We start from the raw sequence: 12,690 nt of genomic DNA, 5'->3' as shown, positions 1-12,690 counted from the left end.
CAGCTGAGTAGTTTGATGCATACTGATTCATGCCGTCATTATAGTAAATTCTAACTGTGAAAGGAAAAGAAATTCCTGTATTAATTTGCATAAACATTTCCAACTGAGGACTATTAGCGCACAGGGAGAGGCAACGCAGGCAGTGGAGCTAAAAAAAAAAAAAAAGGGAGTCCGTCTCACTGTGGTTAGTAAGCCAGACACTGGGCTGCCTCGGAGCACCGTGTTTTTAGAGGCTCGTTTTTCAGCTGTCACCTTCCAGTGGTCCACAAGATTACACTGAACAAGTCACACTGTCCACAACTATGTGGCCCACACAGAACACAGAGGTAGAGCATCGTCTGTCTCTGGAGAACAACAGCTCATAACTCAAAGATATTGGTGTCTTTGTCAATAAAATCACATATAAAGAAGATTGGGCTCAAACGAATGTGCTCTCCAGAGAAATATCTTGTCAGGTGGGGGCTCGATGCAGCCCTCCACCTCAGGAATGTGTCAACGTTGGTCCTCCTCCTCACCAACCCCCCACCCAACCCTGCCATTGTGAGGGGAAAGGAATGTGTTTCAAAAAGTCCTCCTTTCAGTGCTTTCATGGTGAGGGATGTCGGGTGTCGCCCCGTTTTTCATTTAAAGGCTGAAAGCGACATGTATACATGAAGCTAAGAAGTTTGTTGCTAAGAGATGCATGGGGTGTATGTCTGCCAGAAAACGAAATACACTGACTATAATGCGCCTGATGATTCAGTGAACTGCACCGATTGTGATGTTGCTCACCATATGGATTATAATAAATATAATAGTGTTTGTATTTCAGTAACTGCCAAGAAGTTGTTTTTTTTTCTTGCCACACTTGCAAATAGTGGCAATGTTTTTATGGAAATGGTCTGAGGGGCTTCTGAAATGCTACTCTACCAGATACTCTGGTCTAATGAAGAATGTAGTTTATTACAGCAGCGGCTCATCAAATAATGAACAGGAGCCTCTCATTAGATGGATATTACACAAAACGCCTTTATTATATTTGTTAGTTTTCCGCCTTCCTCTGACAAAAGTTGTTGTGTTTACAAAAGATTTAAAAAGATTTGCTCCTTTAAATTAGCAATATTGTTGTAACATCACACAACACTTTTAGGAGTTTACTTTGTAGTAACTGAGAAAAACATGCCACATGCCCGGGTGTGGCAACTTTTAATGACTGAAAAAAGGGGTGGTCCCGCTCAGGTGCTTGTGTCTGATTGGTCAGCGCAGACCTCTAAAACACCAGTACCTGTATCAGGTAGAGAAAAGTCAGAGAGGAGACAGATGACACCTTGTGAAGACTGCTTAGAGCATTTTCATTGTTTGATTTGTATCTCACTCACAGAGTCACTGGGGAACTAAATGAGCTGATAAGGTGAGTAATGCATTTTAAGCCAGGGGTAGCAATCGTTTATGCACGAAAAAAAGCATAAAATTCTAATCTTTAAAATACCTCAGAATGATTTGTCTGGAGCTATAAGCAATAGTTTGTTTCAAAAGTACTTGCAGTCAATTTATTAAAATGATAAGATCACCTGGAGAACTCGTCTGCCTGGAAGCAGCATTTGTAGTAAGATTCACCAGGACCAGGCGTAGGAGGATAGCAGCTGTGTGAAAAAGGCTAAATGTGTGTGAGTCTAAAAGCCTAAAAGAGGAAGAGGTATGACTATCAGAAGGTTCCAGGTGTGTGCAGTGAGCAAAGAGTTGAGTTGGTATTGTGTTTCCCCAGAAGCGGGACTCTGAGGCAGACAGATAGCACGGCTGACCGTGGCGTCTGGTGGCAACCGTGGGCCCGAGGAGTGCCGTGGTGGGGTTGCATCACTGATGACTAAACAGTCATTCAGCTCAGGCCTGTGATAACGTGCCAGAGTCCAGGATGTCAACAGCAGCCTGAAAGCCTGAGGCCAAGCACCAGGGCAGGCCTGGTCTCGCTCAGGTTCAGGCTTAAACTTAAACTCAAGAAAAAGGGAGAGGTCGGCATCCAATTCCTGCTGCACTCACAGCCACCCCCTCAACCTCGGAGGCTTCCTCATAAATCATACAGTCCCATTTGTCTGCTCCGCACCAGATGCCAGGGTCAGTCTCCATCCTGGAGCTAAGCATTGAAAGTAAAGTTTAAGGCTTTTCCTTCATGCAACTTAGCAGTCAAAAAACTCCACAAACACTCTCAGTGTGGTGAGTCACTCTGGGAAAACGGTGATGTATCAGAGACAAATCTGAATCTAAGGGCTATTTTTCTTACAATGTACACCTGTGTTTTTAATTTCAGACAGTTTCTGCAAGATTATTCCATGTGTTCTATCCTTCATTCCACCGGAGTCTGTATGGGTATTTAACCAGATTTCAGTGGTGTGAAGTGTAAGAGACATGGAGACACGGCTTCACAAGCTTCACAAGCTTCACAATCAGTCACAATACCAGAAGGCATTCATTGTCCAACTGTTCTATACTTCAGATTTCATTTTGAATGACGCAAACTATGTGAAGTCTTGTTTGTGTGCTACACGGTAATGTACAGTGTACCCATTTCTCATGTAACATACAAAACAAAATATAATATGCATGCAATTACATCAATATGATACAGTGCTGAGTGACTAGGTAATGTGAATAAATCTCCTGACCTTGTATCCCAGTGGTTCTTTTTTTTCTACAAGTGCACCATCTCCAATCATTACAGAGCCATTATACCACCCACACCCAGGTTTCTGTGGATCTCAGCCCCAGAGCATGATTTTTTTTTTTTTTTTTTTTTTTTATTAGCCAGCATGGAGAATTTGAGAATCAGCCCACACAAACAAACCTTTACTGTTTGGCAAATGTAGCTTATTAACAATTTAAAACATGCCCTCACTGTAGCCCACACAATAATGTCATTAAACATGTTTCTCCCTGCTAGAGAGATGCATCTCAACTACTCCCAGCACACTCCTCTTCAGCAGTGCACATCAAAGTACACAAAAAAGACATACACACTTTATCGTCTTTTCTGTTTTGTCTTTTCTTTCCATACCTCAGTGCAACTATTTCACTTTATACTCCACTATACTTGCATTACCTTCTTTGCAATCCAGTAATAACAATTCAATATGCAGGCTAGGCTTTGTAGTTTTTTGTCAAGCTCAAAGTCTGTAACTGCAGGGGTTTTCAGTCAGACCTGGTCTGAGTAAAGCTTTTAAGTTCAATAGAATTTTAAATAAAACATAGCATTGCGTCTGGAGGTTTGTGAGCATGCCCCTTCACTGCTGGGGCCTGTTTTTGGTTTTTGGTTTCTAACAATCGATCCCCTCTGGAGACTTTTTCCGATGTGAAATAATTACAATGCAACAGAGGAACGCAGCATATTGTGGGCCCATGGTTATGCATGTGGGCAAACTCATATAAATACAAATGCACCCTCCTGGTCTCGATGACATGGAATGGATTTTTCCCCCACTGGCCACTAAATGTATTTTAGCAGCTTAAGAGTGTCAGACTTTTCAGTGTATTGCTTCAAGCAACGTTAGTCTCTCAGTCAACACAAAAACAGTTTGGAGTCGAAACAGTGGGCAACTCGAGATACTAAACACAGTATTACCTAAAACTATCACACGTATCGATAGAACAGCTTTAGTGTTCAGTTCTGAATATTAGCATGAGGTTTATGTGCTGCTATGTGAGGATTTATTGTTTTTGATCACTTTATATAATTGTAAATATACAAAATATTCGCAGTGCTGTGAAAGAACATTTGACCCCTATCCTGACTTCTTCTCTTTCTGTAAATCTCATACTAAATAGTTTCAGATATTCAATCAAAATCTAATTGAAGACACAAAGCAAATCAGGTCTGGACTTTGATTAGGTCACTCAAGAACTTTAACTTTCCTTCTTCAGAGGTCGACTTACTCTTGTAGCTGGGATCGCTGTCTTGTTGAAGACCTTTAGGAGATTGGAGTTCAAGTTTTCCTTAACTATAAGGTAAGGTGATGCTTTACTAGTCCTGCAAAAAGGAAATTCAGGTGCCCTAGCAGTAATAAATATCAAATCAACAATGAAAAAAAGAACGAATCTAGAACATGATACAAAAATACATAATAAAAATCATGAAACCCAATTAGGAAGGTGAGTAGATAACAGTAGATAATAACAATGTCTGTTACTCCATGATGAGCAGCAACACCAAATTGATACGTTTCTTAATCTCTGCAATCATGCAAAACAGACTGCAATTATCCGAGTCACTTGAGTTTGATGGCTGCAACAGAGGCCAAAATCTGATTACAGCAGAAACAAAGGGTCCGCATCAGCGTTGCTCCACACAGCACAGGTGGAGGAGCCTTGTTTGCCCGTGTGCCTTCACCAGCTGGGAACTATCCAGGTGGACTGGGGCCGAGTTCACTGAGCCATGTCCCAGGCTGGTCCTTAATCAATACGGTGACTTGTTCATTTTAATGGAAAGAGATTGTGTCAGTTTCTTCCGGTTCTTTACTCCGGTTCTGGTGGACTCTCTCCTGGGAACAGGCCTTTAGCAGGGCTAATAGCTAATAGCAGGCTACCTGTTGCATGAACAACCCCGAATCCATAGATACTTCACAAAAAGTTCTCACACAAACAATAAAAAGCATTAACCCTCCAGTGCACTCATAAAAGATAAAGATCTTATTTACATGAATATCATCTGTGACGTGATTGGATCATGGCTCTGTTTACTAATGAACTAATTCTAGATCATGTGGAAGTTTTGAAAACAAACACCTTTAATTTTAGCAGCATTAACATTAACTGACTCTGTGCTAACGTCGCTTCCTCTAACATGAAAGTCTGGGAACTCTGTCTCTTCTTCGTGCTCCTGCTTCTGAGTTCAGCGCTCCAGGAGGACACAGGTGAGAGCACATGGTCCCACAGCACGTCCATCACAAGACAAAAAAAAACAGCAGTGAGCCGGACTTTGCTGATTGATCTTCTCTCCGTTGGTTATTCAGTTCCTCTGCAGCTGAAGAGGGCAGTACGACAGTTTCACACCACACAGGCACTTAATTGAGAGCACAGCCATGCTGCAGAAACGTTGTGTAGTGTCAGCTCCATGCTTCATTAACTGGAATTCACAGTGCTCTTTACAGTCATGCCTTCATGTTGACTGTTGAATACAAGCTCGTATCCGCTGCTGACTAAACCGGTGTTGTTCCCGTTGCTCCAGGAGTGTGTACACGCTCCTAATTAGTTTGTGTTGTGTGTGTGTTTAGTGGCAGAAGACATCAGTGTCCATCAGCTGGAGCGTTTAGTGGAGCTGCTGACGTCTAAGGAGTGCGAGGACCTCCTGTTCGCTCTCTCTCACCCAGAGGAGAACATCTTCCAGCAACTGGAGCGGCTCTCAGCAGAAAATAATCAACTAGACCTCAAGCCTCGAGCCAAAAGAGAAATCCCTTCTGCTGGGGGTTAGTGCACATCTCACCTGAGACCTTTAGCACATTAGGCTGCAGAAATCTTAGATGTCACACATGTGCAGCAAAAGGCCAAATCAGAAGGAAGAGTTTGTAGAGACAGAACAAGCACACAATGAGCTGTAATGAAGTAGGAAGTAAGAGAGTCCAACCTGAGACCTTGTCTGTTTCTCACACGTCCAGCTCAGCTTGGGGGTGTTTCTGGCAGCAGGCTGACAGTCAGAGACCTGTGTGTCTGAGGGCCATATGTTTTCTGTTTACCAGATAGTGCAGCTCAGTGCCAAACAGCCCTGACAGACTGGCTGCTGAAGTACGGGGAGCAGACCTACTACGACAGGCTTTCTCGCGCCTTGCAGCACATCGGCAGAACTGACATTGCGATTGGTGAGAAACAAACGGAGACAGAACGAAAAAACACCAGTGTCCTGCGGGACGAAATCATTTCCTTTTAAAAAGAATCATTTTGTGCGGTGCCGCTAATGTAATGGGTTTCAAATTAAACTTTTTATGTCCAGACCAGTGTTGTTGGTAGAAGCAAATCTCCTGAGCAGACATCACAGCATGTCCCCTGACAAAAGGAAATTAGAACAAAGCCTCATTTGGGCACATGGCAGTGTATTTTGAAAATTGGTTTATTTCGGTCAAGAAGGCCTCCTCAAGACTTTAACAACAGCGCATAATTGCTTCATTACTTCGAGATTCATTTTAATTGGAACCTCAAAAGTGGCATATTTTGCACACTGCCAGTCTCTGGCATGTGTTGCAGTCCAGTGTGCACACAACTCCACAGCCGAGTGGCGTTGGATAGAAGGAGGTGTAAATGATCTGACAGAGGACTCAGTGGAGCTGACACCAGCCACAGAACAAACCATCTGCTCCTTTCATTAGTAGCTTTGGAGGGGAAAAAAGACAAGGAGAGGATGGGAAGAGATGAGTTATAAGACGTTTGAAGGGGGGGATGCAGAATGCAACAATTATCATACACTTGATTGCCATTCTGAAGCGGTCTAGTCATACGTAGAAACTTGAGTGGTTCATTTTGTTCTCTTCTGGAGGACGGCAGTAGCTCTCCTGCCAGAACTAATTATGTTTGGGGCAAGGAAACAACAATTAAATACAAACTCACAACCTTTTAGAAGACGCATCTACCCTGTGAGCATTTGTTGTGTGTGCCAGAAGATATTTTTAGTCTGGTTCTGTGCATGTGTTTTCACAGAAGTGGGGAAGAATATCAACCAGGACAAAGCCTTGAGTCTGAAACGCTACGTTGAAGATTATCACAAATACGCAAGCTCTTTAAAACTCCCATCAGTCCCATCAAATGCAAAAGACCACCAGCATCTAAACCAGAGGGCCAGGAAAAGGAGAGGTATGATGGCATTAGTTTGATATGTTACAAAACAGAAAGAGTGATCGACAAGCCAGTCTTAATCTGTGTGGCCTCGTCTAAGCCCAAATATCTTGGTCTCTCGATGTCAAGAGGAGATTTTTGGGTTATCCCTCTGGAGACTGTCTGAATGACAAATGATATAATGTTTCACTGAACACTGAATCTATTAAGTGTTTAGATGAGATGCCGGATTAGATTTGGTGGCCGTGGGCGTGCTTCCAACTCATTACTTCTCAGTATCAACATTCTCACTCTATGCAGCTTATTTCCCAAGACACCCTAGAAACTCAAAAATGTAATTATCACCTGTCCATTTCTTTTTTTGTTTTTTGGGGTTTTTTTGTCTCCACGGTGCTTCATTCAAGTTACAACTTGACAAAGATGCTCCCACAGTCTTTTGAGAGGTTAACTGTGTTTTGATGTGTGTGTGTGTGTGTTTGTTTGTGTGGTAGTCAGGGATCTCACGTGGCGTGACCTAGACTTGATTGTGGAGCGTGCACCTGTACCCCTGTACCAAAAGGGGCCTTTGGATGTAGCCCTGCCGCTCTTGTATGGCATCCTGGTGGGCTTCGGAGGCACCTTGCTCGCAGGCGTCTTTATCCTCCTCCTCGCCATCCGCATCTCCCGCAGAGGCCAGCAGAGCCATCACCTCGGGGTCACCATCAGTTCATCAAGCCACAACCTCATGGTTGGAGATATGATGTTGGAAGATGTAGCTTCTGGGTAGTTGGTTTAGCAGTTTAGCAGCTCTAGCATGACCTAATACACGACGAGCAGCATACATGCATGCAGAAATAAAGACAAAATTGTTCCTTTATTTTCTTTCTCTTTATTTTTCAGATGCATCTTCTTTTGTGAAAGATGTAAAATGCCTAAATCTTCCAATCTTGTGCTGAAATTGACCACAAACTGCCACCACTTCCAATTATGACAAATCAGACAAGAATAATGCCGTTTTAGATAAAGGCGTTTTCCATGCCGTGGGGGCTTCAGACTGGTAAGCACTATTGTCCTGCCAGTGGGTAGATGCCTAGTCGTGACAGATGCGCTGGAACCCAGCCCTCACACCAAAGGTTGTTCCGGTGTTACTGTGATAGTGATGCCACTTTCCATTTCCCCTCCAAGTGACGGCAATGTGCCCGTCTGGCATTGAACAACAACTAATTATCCAGCCTCACGCCTGCTTCCCTGGAGCCTGCCGGTACCTCCACAGGCAATCCAAGAGACTAATAACAATGACAATGCTAGCAGACAATGGAGCACACTTGGTTGTGATGGCAGCTTCTGGAAGGTGACAGAAGCCAAGAAAGAAAACACACAGAGCTTTTTATTATTACTATTATGTGTTTTATTTCTTTATTTAATACATGAATTATAGTAGAAAGGTTAGCAAGCTGGAGCCATTCGTTATATGACATGCTGCAGCGGAGGAGGTCCACAAACAGGAATCGGAAAGCAAACTGAATAAAAATGTCCATATTAGAAGAGACAAATTAACTGTGTCAACATGTGCAGGCTTTAATTAAGAAAAGCATTTGCTCACAACCATACTCTGCTGAGACAAACAGTTTCACAATAGCAAGTCAGAAAAAAAGACTAGTTTCTAGCTTATTGTTCCCAGTTCTTGTTCTTACACTATTCCTACTTTCTTTTTGCAATTGAACTAATTACTTCATTATACAAATCTGGCCTAATGTGCTTCAGGAGACAGACAGCTTGGATTAACAGTGGCACTAAGCAGCAATTACAGAAAATTTGTTCATAAATCAACATTTAAACAAATTACAGTGCCAAGCAGAACTGTATGAACAAACAACAGACCAAGAGGGCATGAATTGGAGTTTTGACTAGTGATGAGCAGATGAAGCCCGATGAAGCTTTAGGGGCTTTCTTTCCATTTGTGCCCAAAAAAGGATGTGACGCTTCTTACAAAGACAAACACAGTGACATCTGGTGGCCTGCAGCCCTTCAAGACCAAAACAACCCCTCACTGATTGTAGTGGTTGCACAATAAAATGATGTGCACACTAAACGTCAAAGAAGACGTCTTATAGAAATCTGTAATTAATGTGACATAGGATCCACATTAATATATTGTGCAGTACTGTAGGAAAAGGGATCCTTAATATAGTGATGTTTCAGTGTCACTGTGTTTCAGTTCATGCTTCATATTTATGTAACATTCTTATATGATTTGCATGAGTCATGTGTTGTGACTGGAAAGTGCTATTCATTGACTTAACCTTTCATTACCATATCAAGTGAAGATATGCTGATACTTATGATTATGTGCATATGACACAGTTTAGGGGCAAAACTTTCAAGATATCTGACTCAGTGAAGTGCCTTCTTTAGCGCCAGTGACGTTTGAAGCTTCGGACGTCATCAGTCACATAACATTCTTGCAAGCTCCACCACCAAGGAGCTGAAAGGGGGTACTTCACCAGAGTGAAACAAGCTTATTACTTAAAAAAAAGGACACATAGTGAACTTTGTCTATAACAAGCTCTCGACAGCGCCAAGACACAGTGTCATGGCTGGAACAAACAAGATTTCTGAAGACCTTAGGAGAAGAGTTGCTGATGCTCACCAGGCTGGAGATAGTTACAAAAGTAGAGTTTGGAGTCCACCGGTCGACAGTCAGGCAGACAGTGTACTAATGGAAAACATTCAACACCACTATTACCCACTACAACCCTCCCCATGAGTGGTTGACCTGCAAGGATCACACCAAGACTAAGGTTTGTTATCACAAGGTCCCAAGGAACCCCAGTGTAACATCTAGGCAACTAAAGGCCTCTCTCTGCTAATGTCAGTGTTCATGAATTAATCATCAGGAGAAGAACACCAGTGGAGAGCATGGTAGTGTTGCATGGAGGAAGCCACTACTGGAAGACTATTCTGTGGACGAATGAAACCTTTTAGTTCTACTTTGGTTGTTTTGCTTTAAACGATAAGTATGAATGTCTGGCAACAAGCAAACACTTCTACTATTTCAGTAGAGCCTTATCTCATCTGAGAGACATGTTGGTGGCTGCATTTCTGCCTCTGGACCAGAACGGCCGGCTGTTGTTGGAGCTATGAATTTGGGGAAGAAGAAAAAGAAGTGCACATTTCTGTATCATTTGTTTAATTGGATTCCCTATATCTATTTTAGGGACATGCGTGAAAATCTGATCATATCTGAGCATATATTCATGCAGAAATAGAAAAGATTCTAATGGGTTCATAAACTTTCACGCAGCGCCGTATAGTAATGACACTGTGTAGCAGTTTGTCTTTCTCGCCATGTGTCTTCACACAACAGCGTGTTTCACCTTCATCAGTACGCTTCCCAGGTGGCACAGCAGAACTCCTCATGACAAAACTTCCTCTGTCCTTCAGTTTCCCCCTGCTACGCTGTTCAGATCCTGCAGGTGCTGACTATGACAGGTTCACCTGCTGCGGGCTCACCTGTATTTCTGTAACCAGTGGAGAGGAAAGCCAGAGTCCTGTATGTCTGAATAACTCACAGAAACAGCATGCCACATGGGACCTGCATCGTGGTTGTGACACTCCTTAGCATAGCCAAGGTCCCACCAGGAAGCTCCTCTTAGACGGTAGAGAAAAGTATAGAAACACCCTGAGCCCGCTAAAGCACACTGCATAACTTCATAAACTCTATAGAGCAGAGCTTGATCATGTGATTATCTGCTACCTGGTCCTTTAAGATGCATTTCATTTGCAGACATCTGTGCACCAGAATGGACCACTTGTTCATTTCAAGGCATTCTCATGCAAAAGGATGAAGCAATCACAGGCGTCATGGATGAATAGAGAAAGAAAGTGACATGAAATTGACATTTACAGCCAAGGCGAAGCCAACATAGCGAGAGTACGTTTTCCAGCCATATCCATTCTCATGTAAAATAGGAGTTTTTTCATTCCTGCGGCTTCTTCGGTATATTTAATACTTTGTGGTGCAGCAGCTTATCAGTGTGGATTCTCGGAGGAGGGCACATCTGTCTATTGTCATTGGCTCATCTCAGCATAAGGAGTCAAGAGTTTGTCTGGATGAAAATGTAGATGGACGCAGATGTGATGCATGCCAAGGGGATGCTCAGACGGAGAGGCTGCGTCCTTGATGTGCTGAGGCTGAGCGTTCTGCACCAGGGCCCAGGGGTGTGCTTAGTGTCACTAAAGGCTTTAACTTCCCCCTCCCACCATTTGCATCTTCATTCATCTGCAGGGCCACTGAGGTGCTGCAGTCCCCACTCAACCATCACTCCCCGTTTGCTCAATATATATGGATCACAGGAAACAAGATCACAACACCAGCTCTTTTAAAACCGTGCGCTTTTTTAATCGCCTCAGCTCCAGCTTTCACAACTTTGTCTTTCATGGTTTCCTTGGGGGAATCTGAGACTTCTTCAAAGTTTTTAGTGCTGATCAGACAAGAGCGGCTCAGAGGGTTTTCACACAAAGCCACAGTGCCACCCTGTGGTCATAATAGCTTGTTGCAGCAGATGGTGACATGAGAGACAAAGAATCTTTTTGCTTTTAAATTGCTATATATATAAACGGGTTCACTGTAATAGCAGAAAGTGATTAGCACACAGTTTTATCACAGTGACACAGATAAAGCAATATAACTTAAAAAAAAAAAGAAAAAGGCTATATTAATACTGTTGTAAATCCTGGAACACGTGTTTTCCAGGCATATGATGTATATTATTTTTATTGCTTTACCTGTAAGAGCAGCTGTGGAGAAGCAATTATATTTTGAACATTGGCAGTTGTTGTCAATTAAAATCCAAGAGAGGCGAAATGCGGCGTAGTCAGGCAGATGTTTGCAGAGTGCAATCTACACTGAATCAGCAGCAGCAGCAGTGCTGCTCTCACAGTAACAGAACAGAGAATGCTCCATCAGCCGAAATATGTTAAATGGCCAAAACTGTGAGTGTAGCATGCAAGTGATGCAAGCACGAAGACTCGGGGTCCAAATCTTCCTGTAAAAACTAACCGCTGGATTGTTTTTGCTGCAAGTTGTGCTCCAGTTGAAAGCAGTTTACTCCAAAGTACATTTTGCAGCAAAAGGTTCATGTGATACCTGACTTCTAAACAGAAGCAGGCAATTAAAGACTGATCAGTATCGTGTTTAATCATATCCAAAGCGTGCACAAATGTAATATATCTGTTCACAGTCTGGATAATGGGTTTCATGTCAATCTTCTGCCATCCAGTGAATGAATTTAATTTAGCTCTGTTTTAGAAGAGTTAATAAATCACCAACGCAGTTAAATCCCCCTGATGAAAGGTGAGTCAGGATAGAGAGGTAAACAAAAGCAGTGAAGGGCTTCGGATAATCGCTGCCTCGCTTGTCTATTTATTGAGATAAAAGCAGGAGATTTCTCCTCTGAGCTTCAGACAGGTGTGTTTCCTCTACACCAGAGACTGTCAGAGGCACCCATGGGACACTTGACAAGGACAGAGCAAACCAAACCAGCGTTTTTCACTGAAATTCAAATATTTTTCGCTCTTGTGTTTCTTCCATTATCTTCAGTTTGCAAGCATTGCAATTTCTTTTTCAATATTTTTTTTTAACACTGATTGACTTGATGCTTATTTCATCTCAAAGTGAAAAAAGATCTCAACAAACTGTATCAAAAATATGAAACAGGAAATAGCGTCTTTACGGCCTTTGAAGTAACTCACCTAAATCAATTCTCGTTCAGCCAGTTGGTTATAACGCAATTAGTTACATGGAGATCCCCTGACTGCAGTGAATGTTATTTCAAAGATTACAGTATGAGTACACCTGTATCTGGAAAGTCCAGTTACTGTTGCATCAGTAAGCTGGCTAAAAACTCCACTATGAAGACA

The 12,690-nt window shown here is 42.6% G+C and overlaps 1 protein-coding gene and 1 long non-coding RNA gene across 2 annotated transcripts; both read left to right on the top strand.

The window, feature by feature from the left end:
- The first annotated feature begins 1,299 nt into the window (after window positions 1-1,299).
- Window positions 1,300-2,645, top strand: LOC113166837. The gene is made up of 2 exons (XR_003299242.1): window positions 1,300-1,390; window positions 1,745-2,645. It is a non-coding gene; the product is annotated as an uncharacterized LOC113166837 (long non-coding RNA).
- A 1,342-nt stretch (window positions 2,646-3,987) lies between these two features.
- LOC113166836 (transmembrane and death domain protein 1-like) lies at window positions 3,988-7,624 on the top strand. Its single transcript, XM_026367011.1, has 5 exons — window positions 3,988-4,880; window positions 5,241-5,432; window positions 5,703-5,822; window positions 6,655-6,807; window positions 7,281-7,624. Exons 1-5 carry the CDS (start codon window positions 4,811-4,813, stop codon window positions 7,553-7,555), a joined length of 810 nt encoding a protein of 269 aa, XP_026222796.1. The 5' UTR covers window positions 3,988-4,810; the 3' UTR covers window positions 7,556-7,624.
- The last annotated feature ends 5,066 nt before the right edge of the window (window positions 7,625-12,690 follow it).

Source organism: Anabas testudineus, chromosome 7 (assembly GCF_900324465.2).
Source record: "Anabas testudineus chromosome 7, fAnaTes1.2, whole genome shotgun sequence".
NCBI lineage: Eukaryota > Metazoa > Chordata > Actinopteri > Anabantiformes > Anabantidae > Anabas > Anabas testudineus.
This window is presented reverse-complemented; position numbering and strand designations above follow the sequence as displayed.